This window comes from Mizuhopecten yessoensis, unplaced genomic scaffold (assembly GCF_002113885.1).
Source record: "Mizuhopecten yessoensis strain PY_sf001 unplaced genomic scaffold, ASM211388v2 scaffold4743, whole genome shotgun sequence".
Taxonomy (NCBI): Eukaryota; Metazoa; Mollusca; class Bivalvia; order Pectinida; family Pectinidae; genus Mizuhopecten; species Mizuhopecten yessoensis.
Genome location: NW_018405699.1, coordinates 481 through 15,569, shown reverse-complemented (window position 1 = coordinate 15,569; position 15,089 = coordinate 481). Strand labels below are relative to the sequence as shown.

The window sequence follows — 15,089 nt, the reverse complement described above, 5'->3', positions numbered from 1 at the left end:
TAGCTGATGATAGGATGTTAAACCAAATGAACCCAAGCCAATTCCAATGTGACCCCGTCCTTAACTAACCTTAGCTGATGATAGGATGTTAAAACCAATGAAACCAAGCCAATTCCCATGTGACCGCGTCCTTAAATAACCTTAGCTGATGATAGGATGTTAAACCCAATGAAACCAAGCCAATTCCAATGTGACCCATCTATTTCTCCGGGAAATGATCAGAGCCGCCGTCACTGACGACGACGATCGAGCAACGACAACGATGATGACGTAGACGATTGCATGGTTTTCAATTGAGTCCTGCTGTGCAGACACTTGAATATCACTGAAAACTTAACATACTGTTTGGATGGCCACTTACCTCCAAACACCGTCATCGTTGACTTATACGTAGGTCCGAATGGCTTGCTCGAGATTTTCAAGTTTACAATGGCAAAGTCCGATGTATTGTCTGAGGAGAACTGTGGACCCGTGTCTGTAGAGATGAGTAGACGGATACATCAGTATAGATTTTTTAATATGATAGTGTATCTGAAACAGGACACTCGACTCCACGACACGTTTATACATACTCCGGGCCTAACAGTCCTAACACGACACTAGACTCAACCACACACTAAACATACACAGGGCCTTCCAGTCCTAAGAGGTCACTAGACACGACCGCAAATTATACATACACATGCATATGGCCTATTGGTCGTAACAGGACACTACACTTGACCACAAATTATGCATGCTCCGGGCCTCTCAGTCTTAACAGGACACTAGACTCGACCACACAATAAACATACTCCGGGCCTACCAGCCCTAACATGATACTAGACTCGACCGCACATTATAAATACACAGGGCCGAACAGTCCTAACTGTTATACATGCACAGGGCCTGCCAGTCCAACATTCCCCATGCAACAAAAAGCACACTATGTCTAACAAGACACTATATCTGATTAGTCATTAAACATATTCAGGTCATATCAGTCCAAATATGGCACTTAACTCAGAAACATACAGTATCCGGGCCAAGCAGTTTTCAATATAGTCATGAGTATAGTGTGATTCAAGTTTGGACTGAAAAGCCCTGCGTGTGTATATTGTGTTGCCGGACCGAGCACTCTATAGAGTGACAATAGACTCGTGGTATTTATGCATATTTCTGGCTTACTAGTGATATCATATCCCTTCAGCCCAATTCACCTCGTTCATAAGGGGGACTTTCCAGTTCCTCCGACATTTAACCTATTTGAATACGATACGGTAGAGTGCAATAGACCTAGTGTTCATTTAAATCTCAATTTTCTGTGTTGATGCTGAAGATTAGTGTTTCTCAATTACTTTGAATGAAAACTGATCCAAACTTGGCAATATAGAGCTGTTTAAATCACATTCTCGTGCTGAAAAGATGTTTCAACACCGACATCTATGTGTGACAAATGACTTTTACTGTGGTGTACGGGACCTTTTTATATCATCGTTGACGAAATATCACTATATAAAAATGGATTTTGACATTTGCGGTATCAAATTCATAATAAATGGTCCCTTCCCTCGTGTGAGAGAACTGAAATGTTTAAAGTGGACTTGATAGCACAACCGGAATTAAAATTTTACAGTTTTGAAAAGAATACATTTATTACAATTTTGTTGTTCATGTACTTACGGACAACTTTGCCGTTCGCCGCTCCCATGACGTCATCGCTTTATGTTCAAACGTATCTTTTGTATTCCAAGAGAGAAAACACACTTTTTGAAATCCTTGTTCATTACATCTGACCCTAAAACACAAGGTTTGACGTCACTTTGGCCAATACTGGCCGTTCCTTTATAATCCGATACTGACCAATAATCCGAGCCGCTTAATGACGTCACATTACTAACAACCCAGATAGATACTAACACAAGAATCAGACACGGGACAAATCACTTCACGTCTTTGTTGATAGGATAAAAAGACACTTACACATCCTCCCTGTCTGGGAGTTTGTTTGTTCTAAAGTGAGGAAGGTCAAATATCACCGACACATTTAAAATGAACCACGCTTAACGCCTCGGACTTGACTTGTCCAAAATGCTTCGCCGCCATTTATGTCAGTCCTACTTTAATATTCAATATTAAGCTCCAACAATTGACCAGTACCTTCCAGAGATAACAAACAGGTAAGTTTATTACCTGTAAAATGTTTGAACACAAATGTCTAATAACTTATGTCAATCAGGTAAACGTTTAAAGGTTGTGTTCATCTTTTAAACACGAGCGCGTTCTACCCGAACAAACTCTATATATACAGGTAAATCTTCAAGCTCAACGGATGTAAATAGCAAGGTTATGTACATACCTCATGCACATGGCAAAGACTGAGGTTTAACGAATTAGAAACGTTCACTTTTTTATCAACACTTACTTAACGGCTTTGGCGAGCTGGTTAGCTTTACGATGGACGTAGAATCCTTGCCAACGTGTATATGAGTGGGGGTGTACGTTATATATGTCAAAAAGTGGAGTCCCCACAGCGTTAATACAGAAGGACAAACTATATAACGGGGCGTCACAGCGTCAAAACATAAGTTTATTATGTACGGGGGCGTCAAAACATGTCATTCACAATTATGACATGGCGTCGAAGCGTTAAAACACAAATTCATTTTTTACCGGAATGTCGCTAGCGTCAAAACATTTCAGATAGATAACGGGGCGTCACAGCGTCAAAACACAAGTTTATTATGTACGGGAACGTCACTGCGTCAAAACATGTCATATACAATTATGACATGGCGTCGTAGCGTCAAAACACAAATTCATTTTTTACCGGAACGTCGCGAGCGTCAAAACACTTCAAATAGATAACGGGTCGTCACAGCGTCAAAACACAAGTATAGACCTTTTCAAGGGGATGCCACAGCGTCAAAATTACAAAATATATTACTGCGTCACAGCGTCAATACACAGGGACATACTATACCACAAGATCGTCACAGAGTCAAAACTAATTAAAAAATATATACAACTGCCTCGTCAAAATGTCATTACACAAGGACAAATTGTACCATCGGGTTATCAGGAAAAAATAGATCAAGTGGATGTAACATCATCATCAATATACGAGGACCATCATATCACAGGAAGTCACAGCGTCAGAACAAACGGAATAAGATATACCACAATGATGTCACAGTGACAATTCACTAGGACAAAATGTACAATCGGGTCGTCAGGATAAAAAAAAGATCAAGTGGATGTTACATCATCAATACACATAAATCTATATCTAGGCATCACAGCATCAACAGTCCAGGGTACAATATACCATTTTGACGTAACAGCATCAATACAAAGTATAAACTATATATACCTCAGTGACGTCATAGCGTCGATACACAAGACAGTTATATCACGGGGCCTCACATCACAAACACAAAACGTGAAACTAACTATTGTGACGTCAGAGCGTCAATATACAGGGAATGGTATATCTCTAGCAAAAAGTCGTCAATACAAAGGACGAACTATACATACCACTGTGACGTCATGGGGCGTCACATCATCAACACATAAAAATGAAACCAAAGGGTCATCACAGCGGCAATACAAAAGAACAAAAGTACTACATTGTCGTAAGTACAAAATATACACAAGGAGAACATATACCACTTTGACGTCACTGTGTCAATAAACAAGGACAAAAACCCAACTTTGACGTCACACCATCAATACACAATGTTAAACACGAGAACAGGGAAAAAGGTATATCTGAGTGTGAAAACACAAGGATTAGATAGAACTCAATACCTATTTATAAACAAACTATACACTTTATAAGGAAACTGTAACAGGAAGCTCCGTGAGGCATTAGTTCAGAATGTGTGGCTATATACTTAATCTGATTCCTTTTTTTTTTGCTTCAAGGAAGAATTAACTTTTAAAATTGACTTATTAATTTATTTAACATATGTTCGACATCCCTACAAGAGTGCTGAAGGAAGCAGCTAGAGAAATTTCACCATCGCTTTCTCTCATATTTCAACACTCGTACGACACTGGAAATGTACCGAATGACTGGAGGAATGCCAACATTACCGCGATCTTTAAGAAAGGAAACAAGACTGACCCGAGCAACTACAGACCAGTGTCTCTTACCAGCGTGATATGCAAGATGATCGAGCACATCATATACCAGCAAGTAATGAACCACCTGAACCAAAACAACATCCTGGTCAAGTAACAGCACGGCTTCCGGAAAGGTCACTCTTGTGAGACCCAGCTACTCCAAACAGTGGATGAGATCTCCAGGGCCATGGACAACAGGAAGCAGGTCGACGTTATGATTCTGGATTTCTCTAAAGCGTTCGACATCGTGCCACATAGACGACTATTGGAGAAGTTGTCCCACTACGGGATACAGTAGGAAACCCATGGATGGAAACAACACTGGCTTACCAAGAGATCGCAGAGAGTTGTACTCGATGGAGAATCGTCAGCTGAAGTCAAAGTAGAGTCAGGGGTCCCCCAAGGGACAGTCCAGGGTCCACTGATGTTCCTTCTATACGTCAACAATATCGGCGCAGGAATCACCTCTGCTGTCAAGCTATTCGCAGATGATTGCCTCCTATTCAGGATCATTGACTCAGTCGCAGACACCCACCAGCTACAGGATGACTTAGTCAAAATGGTCAGCTGGTCGAACAAGTGGCTGATGAAATTCAACGCAAAGAAGTGTTACACGATGAGGATGAAGAGATCCCGAACCAACATAACAACAGGAGCCGACTATAACATCAATGGGAGTACACTCAAAGTAGTAGAGCACAACCCATACCTTGGAGTGGAAATAGCCAACAACCTGGACTGGAAGCAACATATCAACCAGATGACCACAAGGCCAACAGATTACTATCCTTCCTGGGGCTCCACCTTCGAAAATGCAAACAGGAAGTGAGAGAGAAGGCCTACCTGACCCTAGTCCGACCAAACCTTGAATATAGAGCTTCAGTCTGGGATCCACATAAGAAAAACCAACAAAAGTCAATAGAAAGAGTCCAGCGGCGAGCAGCTCGATTCACAACCGGCGATTACTCGCGTTACAGTAGTGTAACCGGGATGTTGATTGAGCTACACTGGCCACCCCTACAGAAGAGACGGAAGGAAAGTCGACTAACCAACCTCTACAAAGGCATCCACAACACCAACGCACTGATCATACCACCATATATCAGTAGTAACGCCAGAAGTGGAAGGAGACAACATAACCACGGCTATGTCAACATACGATGCAACACCGACACCTACAAATACAGGTTCTTTCCAAACACCATCATGGAATAGAATGGACTACCATCAGAGGTCGTCGAGCAGCTGACTGTAGAGGCATTCAAGACCTCGCTCCACAGTCATCTTAAAGAGTGAATGTGGATCCTGTGAATAGTTTTAACTTTTTAACCTGTTTTTAACGAACTTATGTGGAAGCCACGCCACACAAGTCTACCTGCAAGTTGATGCTGTTCGACGGCCCTTTGCAGTATCGTCGTAAATGTAAAAAAAATGTAAATGTGTATTTGTCAAAGCCGACTACTTGACAGTTTATATTTATGTCTGTATTGCTTTGGAATCTTCTAAATGTATCCAATTAATATTGTTTTATTTATAGAAATGCAGTCTTCGTTTTGTTAAATAAAACGTTTTCCCGGTTTTAGAAATCATTAGATTGAAATTTGCTACGTCATCGTATCATTACTTCAGATCAGCGGAAATCAATTGTAAGTATGAAAGCACGTGATGGTCACGTGTCGTGTAATATCTCTCAATTACCAAATTTTCTGCAACATTTATACTGTTATATAGCTAACAAATTATCTGTATTGTAGAATTATCACTCTCAAATCGGCCCGGTTTATTTTAAAGACAGATTATCTGAAAACATACCAAGGTATTTGTCGATATTTCCATGTTACATTTGTCTGTTTGATGACTTTTCCATATGTATTCAAGAATGAATTAACATGCGATTCTTCATACGTATTAAAATTAAATGAAATTAAGATTTAAATTGAATTGAATTATATATTTAGGACTATAATTATGAGATATAGATGTTAAAAGATATTTCCTAAATAAATTTAGATATTTGTTGTGTTTAAATGTTGGTTGATCACGGATATAACGGACGCTGACATTATGGTTGTTGAAGAGAAGTATATCTCTAGTGTAAATTGAAGATTATACGACAGAAAGCCCTAATTGTTTCATTGATGACAAAACAAATCTATACTTGGAACAGACCGGAGAACTAAAGAATCACCTGTGACGACGGGTATATCAACTGACAGGTATAGTGTCTAGGACTCCTGGTGTTAGGCCAACATAGTCTAACTAAAATACAGAGCTATCATACTTAACTATCATTACATGTGTATAGGATTTACTGTGCACATGTGTGTTATGTTGCACATTTAAGTTGTGATTTCAATTTGAGTAACGTCCCTTCGACCAAGCATTAGAAGTATCGAAACAGAATGACAAGTGTTCCCATGTCGCTGTGTAGCCTACCTACTAAGAGTTTTAAAATGACCAATTTTGATAAAGATTTTACAGCATTCTCAAATTAAAATGTAAGTATTTTGACAGCAAAATGAATGAGTAAGTATTGTAGTAACGTTTTGATAAGCACTTGCCTGATATTTATCAAAAGATAAAAGAGAGAGATTTACATATGTGTCAATATGTTCCTTTTTGAATGGGGAATGGGGAATTATTACCGAAACAGAAGGAGAATTTTTTTCCTATTCGAGAGTTATTGAGGTGTACGAGAAGGCTGGTCAGTCTAATATTATGTAATATGATAAGTGTTATGTAGACAAACCCGTCCTGAAGACATGTATTATCTACAGTGTATATATAGCACAAATAACATATAAAATGATTCAACATAAGATTTGCGTATACAGTAAGATATAACTTGTTCGAGTCCTTTACACATCATTCATTCAGCAATGAATCGTACTGAGTGGAGTATACACGACTATAAAGTCTGACAGGTAACGTCAACTCTGATCACACTAAGATTCATTAAGAGATTAACAAAATACCAAAGAAAACTAAGTACCTTTTACAAATATATGACACAGTAGTGACTATATGTTAGTGTCAACATAATTAGGCATTCTACTTGTTAAATCTAGGGAATAAAATCTATATTTGCTCCAATGAGTGGGGCAATATACCACCTGTCACCTAGAAAAGGTGATGATGAAGAGATCCGTATGATACCAGACACAAGTCAGTGATTATAATAAATTGCAAAGTTACCGATTACAGGATCCTTCAGTGAGTCAAATGAAAATAAGATATTGACGAATTCAGCCTGGGTTTTTAAGAGCTCCCCTCCAAACTTGAAAGTATACCAATTTCCCCTTAACCCCGTACAGTATATAGCTCCCCCCTCCAAACACACACACACACAAACACACACACACAAATGTCGTAGTTCTATGACGACATTACGTTAACGTAGCCTGGTTGTATTCATGCCTAACAGTTACTTTTTGTACCCTTTTCCAGAAGCCAGTATGTAGATGTAAAAGTGATAATAATTTCACGTATTTCTGAATTATAATTAGTTTGATATGTGAAATTTCATAAAAATACAGTACATTTTCGTTGATCGATTGATTAATTGTCAGCAGTATCTGTACAATTTGTTAAACGATTTTTCCTCATTTCTATTTAACACATGAATGGCATATTTAAAAAGCATCGTACCAAGTTAAATGCAACACATTTACCTTTCGTCGTTCACTGTTTTTTCGGTTTAAAATATGCGAATGTTTTGAGTATTATTTACTCGAGTTTTTAAAGTCAAAATCCAGGTAAAGAAAGATATGTCAGGCCTGTGTCCCCAGGTAGAAAATCAAACTCATATAAATAAGAAAATCGGTTTGGCAATAGTTGTATTCTATTGCACATAGAAAGAAATTTTCTATCGAAAATATGATTTCTTTTTTCATTCCAAATCCTCTATTATCTTCACCATATGTATTTACAAAAACTTCGAATTGAAGTCAGTATTTTCCCAATAGAGTTGACCTAATTATGTCACAGATTTTTGCCAGTTTTCTTTTCCTGATGTCATTTTTAATACCGTTCGAATGTCTCGTTATTATAGTTGGTCCACATATAGATGCAGTTGTACATTAAGTAAGCCTGTTTAATGGGGCCTGAGAACTTATCATTATTAGAATGTTTGAACCTATCTTGATGATAAATACCTCTGATTTTAGTCCGGTCATAGGGGCCTCATTATTTACCACTGTATGTATGTTTGAACCTGTCCTAATAATAAGTACCTCTGATTTGAGCCCGGTCATAGGGGCATGAGAATTTATCACTGTAATGATGTTTGAACCTGTCCTGATGATAAATACCTCTGATTTTAGCCCGGTCATAGGGGCCTGAGAACTTATCGTTATTAGAATGTTAAAACCTATCCTGATAATAAGTACCTCTGCTTTTAGCCCGGTCATTGGGGCCTGAAAATGTATCACTGTAATTATGTTTGAACCTGTCCTGATAATAGGTTCCACTTATTAGCCCGGTCACAGATCACAGGGGCATGTGAATGTATAACTGTAGATGTTAATATGTTTAAACTTCCATTGATTATAAGTACCCATACCTAGGCCAGTCATAGGGGCCTACGAATTTATCACTGTAAGTATTTGTTAACCTTACATGATTAAATTACTACTCATTAGCCCGTTCAAAGGGGACTGAGAATGTATCACTGAAAATATTTTTGAACTTGTCCAGATAATAAATTCCTATAATAAGGTCGTACACAGGGGCATGATAATTCATCACAGTATTTTTGTTTTGTTTAGAGGCCTGAGTATTTATTACTGTAAGTGTGTTTGAACTTGTCCCGATTATCAGTATCCATAATTATCCCGGTCACAGGGGTCTGATGATTGATCACTCTCGGTATGTGTGGACCCACCACGATAACAAGTACCTCGAATTAGCCCGGTCACAGGGACGTAGAGATGTGTAGGTATGGTTGTACATATCATGATGTCTTGTTTTATGGTTGGTCCACACATAGGGTTCTCTTGTTAGACCAGCCACAGGGGCCTAATAAGCCATCACAGTAGGTTTATTCAGACCTATCCCGATGTATAGGAAGTATCAGCGAATATCAAAACGTCATCTCCCCCATAGGGGTTTATATAGACGGCATAGAAGTCTCGGGAAGACTATAACTAAACCTCGCCTTATTTTTCACTCTGCAAAATCATTTTTTGATGATTTACAGAACAAAATCTTATTGAAACTGGACTTTTTTTCTTCTGCTTTTGCAAAATGCGATATAACGATTATAACAGGAAAGGAATTTAAAATAATAATAAAAACCCTCTGATGTGGAAAATACATTATGACTAACCAAATCTATTATCTGATTTCCAGATACTTATAAATAGTTCAAACAAACAAATACACAGCAGTAATACAATGGGAGCTTTTATTTAGTGTTATATCTATATATGTCTGTTTAAAGGTTATAACAATGTTAATACAAATCTAAATGTATCAGTCATTCTTGTTATATTTCAATATTACAAGGTATAAAACAACCCAACCAAACATGTATTACCTTACACTTACCGGTTAATAACATGTTGTAAACATCTGTGTAACACACTTTAATCAATAGTCATGATAGTTAAATATTCATATATAAATAGAGAAAAGCAAGCAAACGAAAATATCTGTTTCCTGTTACATGTCTGAAAAAGTAAGAATAAGAAATGTAATTCATTTTTTTCATTTTTTGCAGTGCTTCCTTCAAAATTGCAAAAGAAAAAGAAAAAAGTTTAAGGTAGGCACAAAATATAAGGTAGGTAACCGGAAAAAAACATTTGTTTCTTTGGCCTAAGAAAAGTATTCAAATCTAAAGCCAATTGATATAATTTATTTGGATGTTTATGTCATTCAATAACGTAACAAACCATAAAGATACATTTTATATAAAAAAATATTGATTTTATGTTTGTTTCCCTCTATGTCCGTCACTCTATTTCTGACGTTCTGAATTTCTCTCTCTCATGCTTCATACATCAGCGAACTGTCGTGGAATGATATAAACATAATGTATTGTTGTACCACGAAGTCTTGTGTACCCTATACACTATTTCCTCATGTTACAGTCCCATCACGTGCACGGTGCCGTCTCCGCACCCGATCCACACGTTCCCACACGTGTCTACATCCACCGCTGTAGGTTCCATCACTTCATGTTTCTGGTCCAGGAGACACACAGCTTGTTTGCCGTCTCTCGGTAGGACGTACACTTGATTGTTACGGATGTCTGGTACAAACACTCTATCGTACTTATCACATGACATCTTACAGAGGTTCATACTACCGACCTTTTGACCGTTGTCGAGTTCACCAGTCCATGTCTGTATGACGGTACCTGACTCGTCTGTTATCTTTATGTTCCTATCTGTCCGGCTCCCCCCGATTGCTTGAGATGCACACAGACGTAGCGATGACAAGCAGACAATGTACATTATTATTTCTGATCCAATACTGACCTTCCTCACAATCGTACCTGACTGATTCAGTACCACTATGTCTGGTGTAGCTGTACTAACAAACACCTCGCCCTTCTCGTTGATGCTGATGTCGTACGGTTGATGTGGGTTGATGTCAGCAAATGTTGTTACCTGTTTGTTGTGTAGTGATAGTTTATGTACACATGTACTAGCTCTACTAATGGTCATAAGTATGTCTGTTGTCCCGACCATGGTGATCATGTAAGGACAGAAGTCCAGTTTTACTGTCTCTGTGACCACACCCTCACTGTTGACCAGTACCAGAGCATCATATTCATCTATTGATAACCACGCGTGACTGTCGTCGACTGGACATATACCGAGTATTTGATTTTGTTGGGTAACAGTAAACTTAGAGAGACATTGAACGTGTTTACTTTCGATGTCTGTCTTCTCGTACTGGTTCCCGTGGTGTAATTCACCTAACATTTTCGTCAACAGAACGCTGTCGATACTTCCGGTAACAAAGCTTGGTTGTTTTGGTGAAACATATCTCACATTAACGTCATACAGGGACAGAGATATCCTCAATGACCTTTCTGTTTCAAAAAAGGATACATTTGATGTGTCCGTCATTTCCGCTTGTTCAAGCAGACGCGTCAGTTCTTCGACTTTTTTTTCTGATCGTTGACAATCTTTCTTGTGTATGATTGATTCTTCTTTTTCTAAAGACGATAATTCAGCGAGTATTGCATCAGCAATATAATCTACTTCTGCCTTTAACTTTGCCCTTTGAGAGTTCACATTTTTCCTCATTGTATCAATGTTGTCGTTGAACCCTTCGTTAACACGATGTCGCTCTGATGTCTCGTTCTTGAAATGTTCTATTTTAACAGAAATTGCTGTCATATGTTCTTTGAGATGTTGCTTTTTAATGGAAAATTCGTCTTCAAAATGTTTCCAGTTGTGGTGTTTATGAGTTTTAGATAAACACATCGAACAAAACAACATGTTGCAGTCCGAACAGAAAAGATCACACAGTTTACTGGGGTGTAGTTTACATACCTCTGGTACAGGCTTGTCGTACTGGCGGTTAGCCTTCCCTATCGATACCACGTCATCGTTTTTAGTTTTCTTTCCGCGTGTATGGAATTCCTTACACCGGTCACATAAATTCTCCTGACAATCGTTGCAGTACCATCGTACCCCGTTTTCACTGTCACACAAAGCACACGTATAGGTAACGGGTTTCTGGGCACGTCGTAGAGATCTATTACTTGCCATGGTGTTGGTACTTTAGTGAGTTTGAAGGAATACTTTGCCTACAAACTGTGAACTGCCACCATTTTTGTTATTATGTCGGTAAAACTTTATCTGTACACTTCCTTGTTACGGGTATATCACGTGACTTGAGCGACACAGTCAGTATAATTTCCTAGACTCTTGGCGTATGGCCAAAAATAGACAGAGCTATCATACGCCACCAAGAAAGAGAGAGAGTTGGACGGGGACACAGTGAGAGAGAGAGATGGAAGGAGGAAGCCATTAACATCTGGCATTACTCACACGACTTCAAACTATAAATATACTGTATACCAAACCGACAAAATCTGGTTCCAAACATATCAATATTGTATGTGTATCGATATGTTCCATTGTGAACGGGGTATTATAACTGACACATAAGAATCAGGGAGGTCTTTCTGTTTCAGGAGTCTTATGTAATATGCAAAGTGTTATGTAGACAGACACATTCCTGAAACCATTTATGTTCTACAATGTATATATAGAACAAATAACATACAATTTGATTCAACATAAAATTGGCGTATCCAGTAAGTTATGACGAGTTCGCTCCCCTTGTTCGAGTCCTTTACACATTATTCAGCAATGAATTATATTGAGTGGAGTTAACACGACTATAGAGTCTGACAAGTAACGTAAACACTGATTTACCTGACACACTCAGATGCATTAGGGTATTTATGAACTATTTAAAACAGCAATTACTATATTCTAATGTATTTATGACACTTGTTAAATTCAAGAGATATAACTTTCTGAGCCCGAATGAGTTGAGCAATATACGACTGGTCATCTAATGATAATGACTTGATCCTTATGATACAAGTCACAGATCTGTGATGATATCCTATGGAAAGTGGACAATGATCTAATGGAAAATGACGAATTCAGTCTGAAAGTTTAGGACCTCTTCCTCCCTCCAAATCCCATTTAATTAAAATCAGATGTTCGCATCTCTCCCGTTTACCGATATGTCGCGTTCCAAAACATACCAATACCCCTTAAACCATGTACAGTATATAGCCCCCCTGAACAAACACCCAACTGTTGTATTGACAGTGACGTAATTAATGTTTGGGTAATGTAGATTTTTTTGCATTTATCGGTTTACATGTTTCAGGAATCAGTATCATGTTACTTTGAAAATCAAAATACGGTACTTTTCAGTGATTGATTGAATTATTGCAGCAGTATTTGTGAAATTTGTCATATCATTTATTTTCATCACTATTTAATACACGTGTGGTATAATTAAACTGTCTGGTGTCAACTTACAGGCCACATGTTTACCTTTCGTCGTTCACTACTTAGTCTGTTTAAGATATTTGACAGTATATATTTATACGTCTTTATCACTTTGGAATCTTCTAAATGTATTCAATTAATATTTGTTTTTGTAGAAATGTAGTCTTCATTTTGTTAAACTAATAGATTTCTCGGTCATAGAAATCACTAATTTGAAATTTGCTACGTCATCGTATGATTACTTCAGAGCAGGGCGAATCAAATTTAAGTATGAAAGCACGTGTTGGTCACGTGTCGTGTAATATCTCTCAATTACCAAATTTTCTGCAACGTTTATACTGTTATATAATTAAACTATCTATATTATAGAATTATCACTCTCAATTCGACCCGGAGTATTTTAACGACAGATTATATGAAAACATACCAAGGTATTTGTCGATATTTCAATGTTACATTTTTCTGTTTGATGACTTTTCCATATGTATTCAAGAATGCATAAACATACGATTCTTCAAACGTATTAAAATTAAATATAATTAAAATTTAATTTAAAATAGAATTATCTCTAATTGAATTGAATTATATATTTAGGACTATAATTATGAGATATAGATGTTAAAAGATATTTCCTAAATAAATTTAGATATTTGTTGTGTTTAAATGTTGGTTGATCACGGATATAACGGAAGCTGACATTATGGTTGTTGAAGAGAAGTATATCTCTAGTGTAAATTGAAGATTATACGACAGAAAGCCCTAATTGTTTCATTGATGACAAAACAAATCTATACTTGGAACAGACCGGAAAACTAAAGAATCACCTGTGACGACGGGTATATCAACTGACTTGACCAACAGGTATAATGTCTAGGACTCCTGGTGTTAGGCCAACATAGTCTAAGTAACATACAGAGCTATCATACGGAACTATCATTACATGTGTGTATAGGTTTTACTGTGTACATCTGTGTTATGTTGCACATTTCAGTTGTGATTTGAATTTGAGTAATGTCTCTTCGACCAAGCATTAGAAGTATCGAAACAGAATGACAAGTGTTCTCATGTCGCTGTGTAGCCTACCTACTAAGAGTTTTAAAATGACCAATTTTGATAAAGATTTTACAGCAGTCTCAAATTAAAATGTAAGTAATTTGACAGCAAAATGAAAGAGTAAGTATTGTAGTAACGCACTTGCCTGATATTTATCAAAAGATAAAACAATTGATGAAAGAGAGAGAGAGAGAGAGAGAGAGAGAGAGAGAGAGAGAGAGAGAGAGAGAGAGAGAGAGAGAGAGAGAGAGAGAGAGAGAGAGAGAGAGAGAGAGAGAGAGAGAGAGAGAGAGAGAGAGAGAGAGAGAGAGAGAGAGAGAGAGAGAGAGAGAGAGAGAGAGAGAGAGAGAGAGAGAGAGAGAGAGAGAGAGAGAGAGAGAGAGAGAGAGAGAGAGAGAGAGAGAGAGAGAGAGAGAGAGAGAGAGAGAGAGAGAGAGAGAGAGAGAGAGAGAGAGAGAGAGAGAGAGAGAGAGAGAGAGAGAGAGAGAGAGAGAGATTTACATATGTGTCAATATGTTCCACTTTGAATGGGGAATGGAGAATTATTACCGAAACAGAAGGAGAGGTTTTTTCCTATTCGAGAGTTTTTGAGGTCTACGAGAAGGCTGGTCAGTCTAGCATTATGTAGTATGAGAAGTGTTTTGTAGACAGACCCGTCCTGAAGCCATTTATTATCTACAGTGTATATATAGCACAAATAACATATAAAATGATTCAACATAAGATTTGCGTATACAGTAAGATATAACGAGTTCGCTCCCCTTGTACTGAGTGGAGTATTCACGACTACGAAGTCTGACAGGTAACGTCCACACTGATCTACCTAGTACACTGAGATACATTATGAAATTAACAAAATACCAAAGAAAACTAAGTACCTTTTACAAATATATGACACAGTAGTGACTATATGTTAGTGTCAACATAATTATGCATTCG

At 37.8% G+C, this 15,089-nt stretch overlaps 1 protein-coding gene across 1 annotated transcript; it reads right to left on the bottom strand.

Annotated features, from left to right (window-relative positions):
- Nucleotides 1–9,497: 9,497 nt before the first annotated feature.
- On the bottom strand, nt 9,498–11,929 carry LOC110449650. Its single transcript, XM_021496647.1, has one exon. The coding sequence runs from the start codon at nt 11,829–11,831 to the stop codon at nt 10,191–10,193; it is 1,641 nt and encodes a 546-aa protein (XP_021352322.1). The 5' UTR covers nt 11,832–11,929; the 3' UTR covers nt 9,498–10,190.
- Between the last annotated feature and the right edge of the window lie 3,160 nt (nt 11,930–15,089).

What these genes read in the sequence shown, in the direction of transcription:
- LOC110449650 (XM_021496647.1), bottom strand. Translation starts at nt 11,831, where the DNA reads ATGGCAAGTAATAGATCTCTACGACGTGCCCAGAAACCCGTTACCTAT.